The sequence below is a fragment of the Octodon degus genome, unplaced genomic scaffold, assembly GCF_000260255.1.
Source record: "Octodon degus isolate 3935 unplaced genomic scaffold, OctDeg1.0 scaffold00047, whole genome shotgun sequence".
Lineage (NCBI taxonomy): Eukaryota > Metazoa > Chordata > Mammalia > Rodentia > Octodontidae > Octodon > Octodon degus.
The window spans coordinates 5,391,485-5,406,810 of NW_004524623.1; the positions used below are offsets into that span (position 1 = coordinate 5,391,485).

At 41.9% G+C, this 15,326-nt stretch overlaps 1 protein-coding gene across 2 annotated transcripts in view; it reads left to right on the forward strand.

Moving 5' to 3' along the window:
• Nup107 (nucleoporin 107) overlaps positions 1–6,709 on the forward strand; it is a 50,311-nt gene extending 43,602 nt beyond the window's left edge. For both annotated transcript variants that reach the window (XM_023716346.1, XM_023716347.1), the window contains exons 25-28: positions 678–803; positions 1,642–1,755; positions 5,869–6,036; positions 6,373–6,709. In XM_023716346.1, coding sequence (XP_023572114.1) covers positions 678–803; positions 1,642–1,755; positions 5,869–6,036; positions 6,373–6,480 — 516 coding nt within the window. In that variant the 3' untranslated portion in view covers positions 6,481–6,709. The remainder of the gene's footprint in view (positions 1–677; positions 804–1,641; positions 1,756–5,868; positions 6,037–6,372) is intronic.
• Positions 6,710–15,326: the final 8,617 nt, after the last annotated feature.

Genomic DNA, 15,326 nt, shown 5'->3' on the forward strand with positions numbered 1-15,326 from the left:
ATATGGACCAACTCTACCCAAGGAATGGGGACATTACGGACTGCACACATGTACCAAACAAGTGAAGGGGATAAAAACACAGGGAGGAGGAGGGAGGGGAAGGGGATGAGAAAAGTAACGATGATGTGCAAGAGTCTCTGAAAACTTTTAACTTTTCTAGCCATACACAATACTCAGAAATCCAAGATATTTAGACTTGTTGAAATTAAAATAACTGCACACTCACGGTGTATTCAACAAATAATCAGCCAGGACTATAGCTCAGTGGCACAAGTGTTTGCCTGGTAAGCACAAGGTCCCTGGTTTGATTCCCAGTTCCCAAAAAAAAGAAAAAGTAACTATAAGGCTAAGTACCAGGGCTAAATTTTTTTAATAATCCAGTTGTGATCCCTAAAATCCAGTAGGCTGGTGAATAAGATAAGTAAACACATACACCTTGTAGGATGTTTACAGGGTATGTATGTGATAAAGATATGGAAGCTGGACAAGATGCTAGAACACAGCCTGTATACTTTGCTGATGTTTATCATTTGGTAAAACGTTTACATAGTCACAGTGATTTGTGTGTGTATAAAAAATTGAACAGTTTTGTTTCTTCTATAAAATTCTAAGAATCAAGTATTTAAAAGCTTTTGTTGAAGAAAAGTAAAAATTTTGTTTTTTAATTTGCATTGTAGGAAGCCCATGAAACTTTCACGGAATGGTTTAATCATATGAATGCAGCTCCACAAAAACCTACTTTGATATCCCAGCCAAGTTTTACTGAGCAAGTAGCTTATGAACATAAAGAAAAGAAATATGAAGTAAGTTGAATGTGGATCTGGAATGAGCTTATTGACTTTTATAGATGTACGTTAGTACTTGAGTTCATTTCTCACAAGCTCTAGTCTGATTTTAACAGGAGGTGGTCTTCATGTTCTGCTTTAGAAAAGAAGCTATTTGTTTATCACTTCCTAATTATTTTATTATAGTTCACTACTATTTTTACTCTGAAGGTGTCTTTTTTTTTTTTGAGGAACTGGGGATTGAACTCAGGCCCTTGTGCTTGCCAGGGAAGCGTTTATTCCACTGAACCATCTCCCCAGCGCTATTTGTTTACTTAACCATTCTGTAGGTAATTTTTTTTTTTTTTTTTTTGGGAGAACCGGGGATTGAACTCAGACCCTTGCGCTTGCCAGGGAAGCGCTTATTCTACCGAGCCATCTCCCCGGCCCCAATTACTCTTGGAAAAATACCTTCAAGTGTCAAGCATTTATTTGCAGTTATCATTTCATTATTTGTGTAACTTTTGTTTGTTGATAATTATTTTTATATTTGACCAATTAAAAGTTCCAATTCTTTTCTTGTTTTTAATTACTGTAACCTTTTGTTTGCTTGGATTTGTTTGTTTGTTTGTTTTTGAGATGATCTCATTATGTAGCCCAAGTTGACCTGGAACTCAAGGTGATTCTCCTGCCGTAGTTTCTACCATGCCAACCCAATTCCAACAAGTGGAATTATACACCAGAGCACCTGCTTACCATACCTGAGGCCTTTGGTTTAATCCCAAACACAACCAAAAAAATGGAGGGAGATAGGGTCTAAAAATACATTACTTGTTGATTTTTGTTCATTATATCTGCCCTTACATTTGTTTTGCAGGTGGATTATGATATTTGGAAGGGACATTTGGATGCCCTGACTGCTGATGTCAAGGAGAAAATGTACAATGTCTTGTTGTTTGTGGATGGAGGATGGATGGTCGATGTCAGAGAGGTGAGCTGTGTGCATTGTTCATGCCTAAAACAAACCATGAGCACTTTTTGATGTTCTGTCTCCTAATAAGAACATTATTCATATGAGATATAAAAATCTAATTTTAAAAAATCTGGGCAAATAGTTTTAACTATACATGTATTTGGCTTAAATTAAACATGGACGAGTCTGGAAGTGTCACTTAAATGATCTGGTGAGCTTTTTTAAAAATATAAGTCCTGGGGCCAGGGAGATAGTTCAGCAGCAATAAAACTAATAACAAGTCCCAACCTCAGAGATTCTAGTGGATTTATAGTTTGAGCTAGTGGTGGCATGTCTGTGTGTTTTTAATCACCTGATGTACTTTAATGTGTATCACCTAGACTGCGATCCAGTAACAAAGTATTAAACACATAAGAAAGGCAGATTACCAGCATGGGTGTGTGCCGTCCTCCCACAAGGTAGACGGCAGAGATACTACACCCCAGTTCCCAGAGCTGCGCCTCAAGTTCTTGGTAACTGCAGAGCACCACAGCCTGGCTGAGTAGTCCGAAGTGCTGGACTGCGTAACTGGAGAGGGGTCCAGTAGTGGTGGAGGCTGCAACATCTTGGATAGGCATTTGGAACCAAGTGGGTCTCTCTTTGGATTTTCTTCCTTCATTTCTTTGTGGGGACAGAATGTCACTATGCAGTGCAGGCTGGCCTTGAAATTATTGTGTAGCCCTGGCTGGCTGGAACTTGCAGCCATTCTCCTGCCTCAGCCTCCCAAGTACTGGAATTGGAGGCATGCACCACCATGCCTGGCTCCTGCTCTTTTTTTTTATATGGTTCCTTTCTTAGGTCATACATCAATTAATGATCTTTTTAAAACAAAATACATCACCTTCCTACCTAGAACTTTCTGATGATTTCTCACTGTACTTTGATTTCTCCATAGTCTTCTGGATATTCAAGACTACACATAGGCATTTATTTGGGTGTGGGTGTGTGCACACTCTTGCACGCACCAGAAATCAAACTCCAAACCTTGCACTTGCCCTTCAGGCACAGTGCCACTGAGCTACATTCCCCAGCCCTCATTTAGCTTTTTTTTTTTTTTTTTTTAACTCTCCCCAGTCCTGAACCATTATGCTCTGCCCTCACTATGTCTTAGCTCTATGAGCCTCTTGCTGTCTCCCTCTGCACAGGATATCCTTCCATCAAGATGCCTGTGTGGGTGGCTTCTGACTGCTCTCAGCAGTGTCCCCTAAGGGAGAAGAAGCTTTTCCATCCTCAGTCCCCTGCCTCCCCGTCAGGAATGACATGTTCACACCAGAGCCATAATCACTGTCTCGCTGTTGGGTGGAGGCGTGGGCAAGACACGTGTACCAGCAAGTGGCTCAAGCTGCAAGAACGTGTTAAACCTTCCTTACTAGGCAAGTGGGCATCCTCAGCCCCTCTTGAGTGGCATATGTACCTCTGTCTGTCTTCTGTCCCTACAACATTTTCTTTTCGTAGCACATAGTCCATTCTGATATGTTAATGTATCTGCCTTTTTGTTTCTATTTCATCATAATGTGAGCTTCATGAAGGAAGCAGCCTGTTTTCTTCAGTTTGAACTTGATGCTTAAATTAATGGCTATAAGAGCTTTTCAGTAGATGTTTGGTGAATTAAGTCGTACCACATTACTGGAGTAAACACATGGTGTTCAGATTAGAGACAGTTCCTGCTGGCAGCGCACACCAGTAAATGAGTTTGTCTACCATACGGAGTGTTCCATGTCCCTGGGATGGAAAGAGTATTTTTGCTTTCTATGCAGAGTTGGCCAAAATATGTATGCACACTTCAGGAAAAGAAAAACATGTGAACACTTTAATAATATATTTATTGAGTCATCATGAGATTAGATATAAGGTACCTTTGTCCTGCCCAATTACAAGAGGTGCTAAAAGTGATGGCCATTAGCTTCTGGACATTTATTAGTGCATCAAACTGCACATGCATTTTCAATTTCTTTCTTTGGGGGCCGACGGTGTAGTGAGTGTGATATATGACATCCTCTGTGGTCCTCCATACAGAGTAACATTATCTGTGAAAAAACATACTATTTTTCTTTTCCTTAAATGTGTATACATGGTTGTTGTTGTTGTTGTTGTTGTTGTTGGGGGTTTAGAACAGCTGATTCCTTTTCTTGTGGTAAATCACAAGCACTGTCTGGCGTATTTCTGGATGGTTCATAGCAGCACTGTGCTGGTACAGGATTTCACTATAATTAGCAGACAAGGTTAGCTATACATGTGGTGCACGCCTGACTTGCATAGCAAGACCATGTATTGTGGGTTCAGGGGAAAGGGCGGCGGGAGAGGAATCCTGCAACACCTCCAGATGTTATGGCAGCAACCACAGGACGTAGGAGGGTCAGCTACGAGATTTCAGCCTGTGGGGCTATTGACAAACCTGCTGCTGCTTACATGTGAAGGAGTCTAGGAACTAGAGACACTTCGCCTCCTTGGCATAGAAGAAAGACTATGTGGGAACACAGATGAAAAGGTCCGGAGAGCAGCAGTTTTGTCATTTTGTTTTTGAGACAAAGTTGCACTTTACTACTCCAGGTAAGTCTTCAGGTTAGCCTGGAACTATGTGTTTTCTGCCTCAGCTTCCCAGAGGGTGGGAATTACACACATGCACCCAGCTGTCTACATGATTTTTTTTTTTTTTTTTAACAGCAATCCACGTATACTTAGAAATACTAATTACCAGCCTGGGGAAGTAGCTCAGTGGGAGAGTGCTTGCCTACACAAGGCCTTGGGTTCCATCCTCAGCACCACACACAAAAAGACTATTTTCTGTACATTAAGTCATCCTTATGTATCTCTCCTCTCATTTTCTCATTAATTGTATTACTCAAATCATAGGTTTTTTCAGTGTGTTTCTTTTTTTTTTTTAATTTTATGTGTGTGTGTGTGTGTGTGTGTGTGTGGCCAGCTCAGCCCACCAGGGGGCGGGGCTGGCTGGCATGTGGTGCTGGGGGATTGAACCGCAGTCCCTGTGCTTTGCTAAGCTTGTTCTAAGTAGGTGCTTTAGACCACTGAGCCATCTCACCAGCCCCTCAGTGTGTTTCTTTGTTTGTTTGCTTTTTAAGATGGGGTGCCATCATGTAGTACAGATTGGCCTGAAATTCATTTTGTAACCAGGCTGGTCTCAAACTTGCAGCTATCCTCCTGCCTCAGCCTCCTGAACACTTAACATTACAGGCATGTGCCGCTATGCCTATTTTCAGTTTTTGGGTTTATTATTGTTGTTATTTTAATTATACTGAGGCTGGGGAGATAGCTTAGTAGAATAAGTGCTTGCCAGGACCTGGGTTCAATCCCTAGTTCTGCAAAAAAAAAAAAAAAAAAGTGTAACTTGTTTTAATTATACAGATGACATCGTAATTTTACTCTTCTTTAAAAATAAGATAGAAAAAAATTAGAAGTTAGCAACAGATTGTCTCCTGGCCTTGATCACTGTTGTCACTGGTGTGCCCTCTCAGACCCTTATTTACATCTATACATACCCAGTGAGGTAGAGTTATTTAGTCTCTTGTATTCCTTTTCTGTATATTATTATCCTGAAAGTTAAAGTTATCAGAAATATGTTTGGCCGTACTTTACCCTCTGTAGTATACTTTGTTGATCTTAATGCTTTGTGCAATAAAATCCTATTAGGTTTCCCTCCCTTGCCTCATTTATTTGTAATAGACATGATAAGCAAGCTTTAGAAAACTCTTTAGCCTTTACCTCAGTCCTGCTGTCCCTCAGCATCACGGGACAGGGTTGGTTTCCGGTCCCCATGCATACTAAGGTCACCACTGAATTCTATACAGTATCTCCATATAACCTACACGTGTTTTCCTGTATCTCGAAATCACTTATAATACCTAGTAGAATGGAGTGCTCTGGAAGTAGTTATGTACTATCTTGTTCAGGTGAAAACAATAGGAACAAAAAGTTCATATTTAGAACAGATGAAACTTTTTTTCCCCCTCTAAATATTTTTTGTCTCTGGTTGGTTGGATCTGCAGATTTTGAACCCATGGATACTCAGGACCTACTGTTGACTTTCTATTTTATATATTGTCAAAATACTGTCTCTTGGATATCTCTTGGTAGGACCCTGAAGAAGACCATGAGAGGACACACCAAATGGTACTGCTGCGGAAGCTCTGCCTGCCGAGGCTGTGTTTTCTGCTCCACACTATACTGCATACCACGGGTCAGTACCAGGAGTGCCTGCAGCTGGCGGACATGGTGTCCTCCGAGCGCCACAAACTCTACCTGGTGAGTCCACGGCATCTGCGGTTGTGCGTGTAGTGAGGGCATGCACTGTGCTCATATCTCAGTGTGGGAAGCCATGTTCATATTTTAAGTTGGTCTTGGATTTTCTGAAACTGATAGTGCAATCTAGTGTCTGTGCCCCCGGCTTGTGTGAGTGCGCACTCGGGCAGGACCAGCGTTCAGACTGAGAAGCAGCCTTGAGTCCCTGAGGCTCCCCAATGCACTAGCTGCTGACCACATAAACTCTACAGGGGATTTCTTATTCAAGCTGTCACACTGATCGGTAACAGTAAGTCCATGGCTTGCTTTTTCTCACATTTATTTTCTTTTATATATCAGGTATTTTCTAAACAAGAACTAAAGAAATTGCTGCAGAAGTTAAGGGAATCCTCTCTCATGCTTCTGGACCAGGGACTTGACCCATTAGGGTATGAAATTCAGTCATAATTCACCCACTGCTTGTGTTCTCACCACTTCCCATGAGAAATGAAAGTTTTTTGTTTGGGTTTTTTTTTTTTTTAATGAAATATACATATTTGTAATTACTGGGGTGTTTCCTTTTGCATTATTTTGGGGGACAATGTAAAGCTTAGGCATTTGAATTTTGTACTTTTCAGAATATTATGGTGATACTTTAAAAATGTAATGTATTATATCAGTATTTCCCTAAATGTTTTAAAATAAAATTATATAAAATTAAATTTTCTGTTCTTAAAAATTTCAGGATTATTTTTCTGTTACGTATAGAGAAATTAAATTTCTTGTCCTTATTTCTTTTTGCAACTTTAAGTACTCTGATGGCTTAAAATTATAAACAGGATGGAAAGCAGATTAGTTTTCAGGCCAGGTATTTATTATGTATCATAAAACTTAGTTCTTAAATATTAAAAAAAAAAAATTGATAGAGGGAATGTAACTCATGACCTCATGCTTACCAGATGAGAGCTGTGCCACTGCACCAGACCCCCGCCCCTTAAACATTAAAAGATTATAGCAAGAGGCACAGCAAACGCAGCCACTATCCAAATGAAGAAGACCCTCCAGCATGGGAAGAAAATGTTTGCCAGATACTCTTCAGACAGAGGACTAATATCTAGAATATGTAAAAAACTCAAAGTGGACTACTCACATATAAACATGCAATCAAAACCCGGCAGCTGGCTGGGCATGGTGGTACACATTTGTAATTCCAGCACTTGAGAGGCTGAGGCAGGCAGTTCATCATGAGCCAGCCTAGACTACATAGCAAGACCCTGTCTCAAAAAAAAAAAAAAAAGTTCAGCATTGCTGGCTACTCAAGAAATGCAAATTAAAACAATATTAAAATTCCATCTCACCCCCAAAAGAATGGCTGCCATCAAGAAAGCAACCCATAACATATGCTGGTGGGACTGGGGGGTGAAGGAACCCTTCTCCACTGTTGGTGGCATTTCCACTTTGGAAATCAGTATGGAGATTCCTCAAACTAAAAATAGAAATCTCATGACCCACCTATTCCCCCTTTGTGTATCATACTACGCTGACATTTACCCACACACGATACATGCTAGCTAACTTACCCACCAGCAGATGTATGGATAAAGATAAGCTGTATGTGATGGAGTACTATGCTGCCATTGAGAAAGATAAACTGGAGTCATTTGTAGGAAAATGGATGCACCTTGAGATCGTAATGTTAAGTAAATCAAGCTTGAACATCATAGTTTTCATAGTTTCCCTTTTACAAAAAGAAATAGAAAAGTAAGAAAAAGAGAAGTTACATTGTAAGTACTGTATGTTTCTAGTCAGCTTCTGGTTTCACTCCAATGTGTGAAGTTCACTTTGCAGGATTTCCACTGGCTATTTCGGTCTTTTGAGCAAAAAGATAAATTCCTAGGGAGGACGAAAAAAAACTATAGTTTCCAGGGAAAGAATTTTTTTTTTCTTTTTCTTTTTCTTTCTTTTTTTTGTACTGGAAATCAAACTCCTGACCTGGTCTTGCTAGGCAGGCACTGTGCCACTGCGCTACGTCCCCAGCCCCCAGAGCAGGAATTCTACCTCAAGATGTAATGATCTGTGTCTCCAGCACTGGTCCGCCCATCTCACTTTCCAGTCCAGTCAGTTCCTTAAGCCAATTTTGATTTTGTCTCCTTTTCCCTTTTTCTTACCTTCTTCCCTGCTGTTTCCCACCACCCCCCCTCTCTTCCTATCTCTGTCCACATACATTCTTTGTTCTGTTTCTCTGGAGCACTCTGATGAATACATGATGTAGAACAAGTGAACCTAAGACGCCTGGCGAGGTGCACACCTGTGATCCCAGCACCTGGTCGGCTGAGGCAAGAGAACTACAAATTCAAGGCCAGCCTAGGCTATGTAGTGAGACCCTGACTCCATTTTTTTTCAAAAAGTAACCATTATTGTATTCAAGTTATGTCTGAATACATTAAAAAAATAAAAACTGCAGGCTGTAATTTCTGTAAATTTCCAGAAACTTCAAATTAATGATGACAAAGCAAACCAGCATCACCCATGAGGAACAGATTACAAATAGGTGTGGGGAGGCGTTTGTGGATGGTGAGCCTGTTCACTCCTGGCTGTTGCCTAGTGGCTTTTGTTTTTGTCTTTTTGAAAGAGGGTCTCACTATGCAGTTTCGTCCTTGAGCGTACTTTGTGGCCCATGCTGGTCTGGAACTTGTAGTGATCCTCCTGTTTCAGCCTTCCGAGTCCTGGGATTATAGGCGTACACCACTACACCCAGCTTGCTGTTTAGTTTCATAGGTGTTTGCATATAGCAAAGCTTACCACGCATATGTTTTACATAGGTACACTATGTCAATTATATCTTAATGAAGTTTATTTAAAATTTCCTGGGGCTGGAGAGATGGCTCAGTGGTCTAAAGCACCTACTTGAAACAAGCTTGGCAAAGCACAGGGACTGCGGTTCGATCCCCCAGCACCACATGCCAGCCAGCCCCGCCCCCTGGTGGGCTGAGCTGGACACACACACACACACACAATAAATAAATGTAATAAATAAAAATAATAAATAATTAAAAAAAATAAATAAATAAAAAGTATTTCCTAAAATAATATGTTACTGTTACTTGGAAAGATTTCTAGCTTACTAACTCAGTAACCTTGCCATCAAGTTTGAGCAAATAAAAATGATATAGTGTCTGGCACACAGCACTGAATGATGAGAAATACCAAGTTCATTGGTGGAAAAAGTCAGCATAGTCAAGACGTCAGTTCTCCCCGAGGAGGACCAACACAGTTCCTACCAGAATGCTATCAAGAAAACAGACTGAGTTGGTACTGCTGAAGTAATACAGATTCCAAGTGGCGACAGCGCTGTGGCTGTGTAGGGAAGTATTGAGCAGCTTGCTGAAACAGCTTGCTAAACGCTATCTGTACTTTTCTTTGAAATGACATCATAGCTTTAGAATCAGAGTCTACATAGATGAAGCAAATATCCCAAGATGCTAACTAATGAAGGAAACAGCATTTAATGCATTAGTTGTTACATTTAATTTTTTTTTTTTTTTTTTTTTTTTTTTTGCGGAACCGGGGATTGAACTCAGGCCCTTGCGTTTGTCAGGGAAGCGCTTATTCCACTGAGCCATCTCCCCGGCCCCTTACATTTAAAATTTTTTTTAAAATCTTTAGAGTACAATATAGTATTATAAATTATAGATGATACAGAATTTCACTTAAAAGCAGTATGAATTTCACAGTATTTGTTGGAAGACAACACTGCATTACAACCATAAATTTTTTTAGAGATTTGAGTAGTCCAGTGAACCAATGGAAAAAATGGATATCTATGTGCAAAAAAAAAACTTTGACCCTCCCCTTCTGCCAAGCACACTATGTAATTAGTGGTGGATTGTAGATCCAAATATGAATGCCGAAAGTGAGCAGGGCATGGTGGCCTTTGATCCCAGCCGCATGGGAAGCTGAGGCAGAAAGACTGCAGGTTCAAGGCTGGCCTGAATATAGCAAGACCATGGCTCAGAGAAGGATGGGAATTAGCTAAGAGGCGCAGCATTTGCCTAGCCTTAGGTGCCAGCTCCAGGATGACCCTTGCAAAAATAATAAAATTGCTAAAGCTTTAATGTTTTTAAAAACATTATATATAGGCTAATATATGTATATATCCAATAAGTTCACGGAACTCTGTTGATTAATGCTATTGGGGAAACGCAGTGGGTTACCATTGCATCTCCATTAGAATGGCTGAAGTAACCCAGCACTCGGGGGGCTAAGGCAAGTGGATCACAAGTTTGGGTCCAACCTGAGTGACTTGGTGAGCCCATCTCAAAATGGGGCTCGGGGTGTAAGCCAGTGTAAAGACCTTCAGTTCAGTCCCTAGCCCCTTAACCGCTTAACAGTTTACCCCAAAGGATTGGCAAGCACAGGGACAGGGTTCAAGTCTTAGCACCACATGCCTTACAGGCCTGCCCCAGGGCAAGCTGAACCAGCCACTGAGTCTGGGCATGGTGGTGCACACCTGTAATAACAGCCCTGGGAGGCTGAGAAAGGTTAACTGTGACTCCAAGCTGCATAGCAAGACCCTGTATGAAATAAATAATTCAAAACAAATTTTCATTCCAATAGTGGTCAATGATTATAACAGTTCTATGAGTTGTGTTGACAGTTGACCAATATCTAACAAGCTACCATGTACTCAAAAAGTGAGGAGAAACTATTCCTATAAAATAACGCAATCCCTGGTTCTGCCAAAAAAAGAAAAAAAGTATGCACCTTCTAAACCAATATGAAACCCATTTGTTATGTTTTTGAAACAAAGAAGTTGGGCCAGCCAGATAGCTCAGTGGACTAAAGTGCTTAGGCAAGTGTTAGGGGACCGGGGTTGGATCCCTGGCGTGCTGTGCGGGCCCTGCCCCAGGGATGCGCTGAGACAACAATTGAGACTGGGCATGGTGGCATGTGCCTATAATCCCAGCGCTTGGGAGGCTGAAAAAAGGAGGTTCACAACAAGTCTAATCTTTGTAGTGAGACCCTGTAGACACTGTACTAAGTACATTTAAAAAAAAAAAAAAAAGCTTGGGACTTTGTTGAGAATGGCTGTGGTTCATCTTGGGGGCGCTTTGGTCCTTACCTTGAGCATCCATCCCTTCCTGGCTCCAGAGGGGAAGATGTTGCACTGCTCAGCCTCCTGAAGCTTGTGACTTTGGCTTTCCTGATGGGAACTCAGCTTTCCTCGTCATCAAAGGAGCTTCAGCCCTCACTGTGGCTGAGGATGGTTGTGGTACTTCTCAGGGGAGCTCTGGTGCTTGCCTTAAGTGTTGCCTCCTAGCTTCTGCTCAGATCCCGCAGCCTGCTGGCACAGATCCTTCACCTCACTGGCACAGACTTACTAGCTTCCACCGCTGAGCTTCAGGCCTTCGTACTGCAGATCTGTGGAGTGGGCCTGCATGAGACACTATCATGGGCTGCAGGTCTCCAGCTGGACTTGTGGGAGGCATTGTTACAAGCTCAAGGTCTTCATCTGAACTCCTGCAGGATATTAGGATCCATCCAGGCCCTCAGCTGGAGTCTTTGGTCTTTAGTGTATGGACAGTTGTCCTGTACTCTTTGTATATGATTCTTTGGGTGACTCATTATAAAATAATCTTATAAAATTGTGTCCTATTGTATTGTTCACCTTGCAAAACCCTAGATTATGACAGTTTACCATATGTGAAGCCCTGAGTTTAATCCCCAGCACCACATATGTACTCAGGCATGGGGGGGGGGGTGTGCATGCATGTGAACAGTGCCTAACAGCTTCATATCTAACAGTCCCCACGTGGAAGCGACCTAGCCTAAATATGCACCATTAAGAGAATGTCTAAGCAAGTACAAAAGAATGTTACTTGGTAATATATTTTTTTTAATTTTTAAATAATCTTTTATTTATTTGGTACAGGGTCTTACTCAGACTCATAGTGATCCTCCTATCTCAGCCTCTCCGGTGCTGGGGTTACAGGTGGGCACCACCACACCTGGTTTCACTGGCTAGCCCAGCAGCAGAGCATGTGGTACTGGGGATTGAACCTGGGTCCTCGCACTTGCCAGGCTGGTCCTTAGATTGCTGACCTATCTCCCCAGCTCTTACTTGTTAACCTTAAAAGGAAAGAACTACTGATATATTCAACAAAAGAATATACTATAGATATTTTTATCCTTTTTCTTTTTGTGGTACTGGCATGCTAGCCTAGCCTTGTGCATACTAAGCAGATGCCGTACTCCTGAGCTACATGCCCAGCCCTGATACCTTTATCTTTTAACTCAAATTTTAGAATTCTTTTTTTTTTTTCCTGGAACCAGGGATTGACCCTTGCACTTGCCAGGCAAGCGTTTATTCTACTGAGTCCTCTCCCCGGCCCCCAAGAGTTCATATTTTAACTACAGTGCTTCGTAGGAGACCCCTTCAGGCTCTCGTCTCAGTCCAAGAAGTCAATTTGTAATCCCAGAGATATGTTATTGGAGTCCCACCAAGTTAATTCCAATCTACCACTCCCAGTGCAACCCACAGTGAAAGTAAAGATACTAAAACTAAAACAAGGGGCCCCAAGTCCAGCCATGAAGATGGCTTTCCAGAACAAAGAGACTGACACAGGACCTGTACCTGGGTTTTATTCAGCCAAGAAGGGGGAGTAGCTTGAGGAAGAGAATTGTGGGAAGTAGGTGAGTACTGCAAGCTGGGCTAGGTAGGTGGCCTGCATTTACCTCTACCATATGCAGAGAGGCTATGCAGAAAAAGTAATTTGCATTTTGCTGTTGAGATAGTATCTAATGTTTTGGGGGTCTGGTGCTTTGGCTCTGATGTGTAATCTTTCAAGCCCCAGGAAGTCATAGCCTCTATCTCGAGGCTTGATCCCAGCTGACAACGTGGAGCACTGGCTCTTCATCTTGTCTTAACACGGCTCATACTGGAGATCAGCAGGTGTGGGTTATCAGGGGAACACGCATGCCGTCTTCAAAAATTACCACCAGAACCTCGGCTAGACCAATATACATTGCTTAAGGCTAACTGAAAGTATAAAGAGAAGTCCTAGCCAGCTCTGTACTTATCAATACAAGGAAATAGGGTCAGGCTCGGCCAAAATGGAGACCATCGCTCTTCTTTCAAGGAGAGCTGCTCAGGTGGTCCTCCACAGTGCTTCTTGACTGATGGGTTACCAATTGTGGCGTGTGTAATCTTACAAAATAACAGTACTCTACAATCTTGAAAGGAAATAACCAATACAGTTCACAAAAGGATACATTAGATATTTTTATTCTTCCTCATTCTTTTCTTCTTGGGTGCTAGGGCTCTACTGGAGAGCCTTGTGCATCCATACTAGCAGGCGCTCTACCGCTGAGACATGGCGCAGCCCTAACATTTTGATCCTTTAATCCAACTTTCAAAGTTCCTGCCCTAACTCCAGATGCTCCTTGACTTAAAATGGGGTTATGTCTCAATAAACCCATTATAAGCTTAGAGCATTATAAGTTGAAAATGCTCCTTGAGTTAACAAAGTTATTATGTCCAACAAGTCTATTCTAAGTTGAAATATCCAAAGCAGAATCATATGTAATACACCCAGCCCAGCAGGTATCGTGGTTTAGCAGCACGTAGTTTACCTCAAGATCTGCAGCTTGCTTAGTTTATCTAGCTGCAAACCACGCAGAGGAGGGAAGAAAGGGGAAAGTCTTGCAGTATAGCAGTACAGCAAGAACTGGTGCCATCTGGGGACCTGTAGAAAGAACAGCACACACTGTAGATAGAGTGTATCAGGAAGAGTATGTGAGAACAAGACTTGAGACACTGCCCAATTAACAGTTACCCGATCTCAAATCTGAACTTAGGAATTCTTTCCTTGGAGAAGGCTGTGAGCATACCTCCTTCCCTAAGTTTAGGGTAGGTTGTTGCAGTGCACATTCATAGGACCATGTTTTCTCACTTTACAACAGTCATTCACCATGGCTAATAGTTGTTTAGTGCCACTCTTTTCTCACTAAGTCCTATAAAAGTGGGCTTGGTCTGCTTTTACCTGCCATTGTTCCTAAGTGCCAAACATCGTGTCTCTCATACAGCAAGTATTCAAGAAGTGTCTGAACAACTCCTAAACAGAAGTCTGAAGCTCTCAATCAGATGACTGAAAACTTAAGGTCAAGGAAAATGCCCCACTCTCTTGAGGCCTGTGGCCAAAGTTATTCTGAGCTATTCTTATTGACTTACTGATTTATTAATTTTTAGTACTGGTGATCAAGCTGAGGACCTTGTGCTTGTTAGGTGGGTGCTTAATCCACTAAGCTATCTCCCCAGCCCCAACTATTCTTTTGATTTATTTATTTTTTGTATTTTTAGTACAGGGTCTAGAGGATCTCACTCACAGATTAGACTCATAGTGATTCTCCTGTTTTCAGCCTCCCAAGCTCTGGGATTACAGGTGGGCACCACCATGCCCAGTTTCAATCACTATCTCAGCTTGCCCCAGGGGCAGGGCCAGCATGGCAAGCCAGGGATCGAACCCCAGTCCCTGTGTCTGCCTAAGCAGGTGCTTTAATCTGCTGACCTATCTGGCCAGCCCTAGCCCTAACTATTCTTTTTAAAATAAAAATAAATGAACTGTGTCAGGGAGATTTAGCTTAGCAGTTTAAAGCGCCTGCTTAGGCAAGTGCAGGGACCACAGTTCGATCCCTGACACCACTTACTGCACCAGCCCTGCCCCCAGGGCTGGCTGAGTCAACCACAAAATAAATAAAATGAACTATGAGGTTTTGAGTTGGATCCTCATCATCAGAAAACAGTAATATAATAATAACCTGGCACAAATTGGTAGAAGTAATCTTTGAAAAAATCAAAATCAGTAGAAGTAATCTTTCAAAAGCCCAGGTAAATACATAAGCTACTGGAAGGGCTAACCAACGGACAAAGGAAATCCATCTGACACCGCAGTATATGCTGTAATCCCAGCTAACAGGCCGCGGCAGGAGGCTCCCAGGTTTGCAGTCAGCCTAGGCAATGAAGTGAGAACCTGACTCTAAATAAATAAATAAAAAGGGTTGCAAGGCGGGTATGGGGGTCCATGCCCGTGATCCCTGCAGTATGGGGCCAAAGGTCACAAATTCAAGACCAGAAGACCAGCCTAAAACCATAGGAAAAGCCTGCCAAAAAAAGAGAGAGGAGGAGGACTGAGAATATAGTTCAGTAGTATACTTACCTAGGATAGGTTTAATGTCAGTACAGAAAAAACAAAAAACAAAAACAAGATTTAGGGACCAGGGATATAGCTCAAAGGTCTAAGCACCTGCCTGGCAAG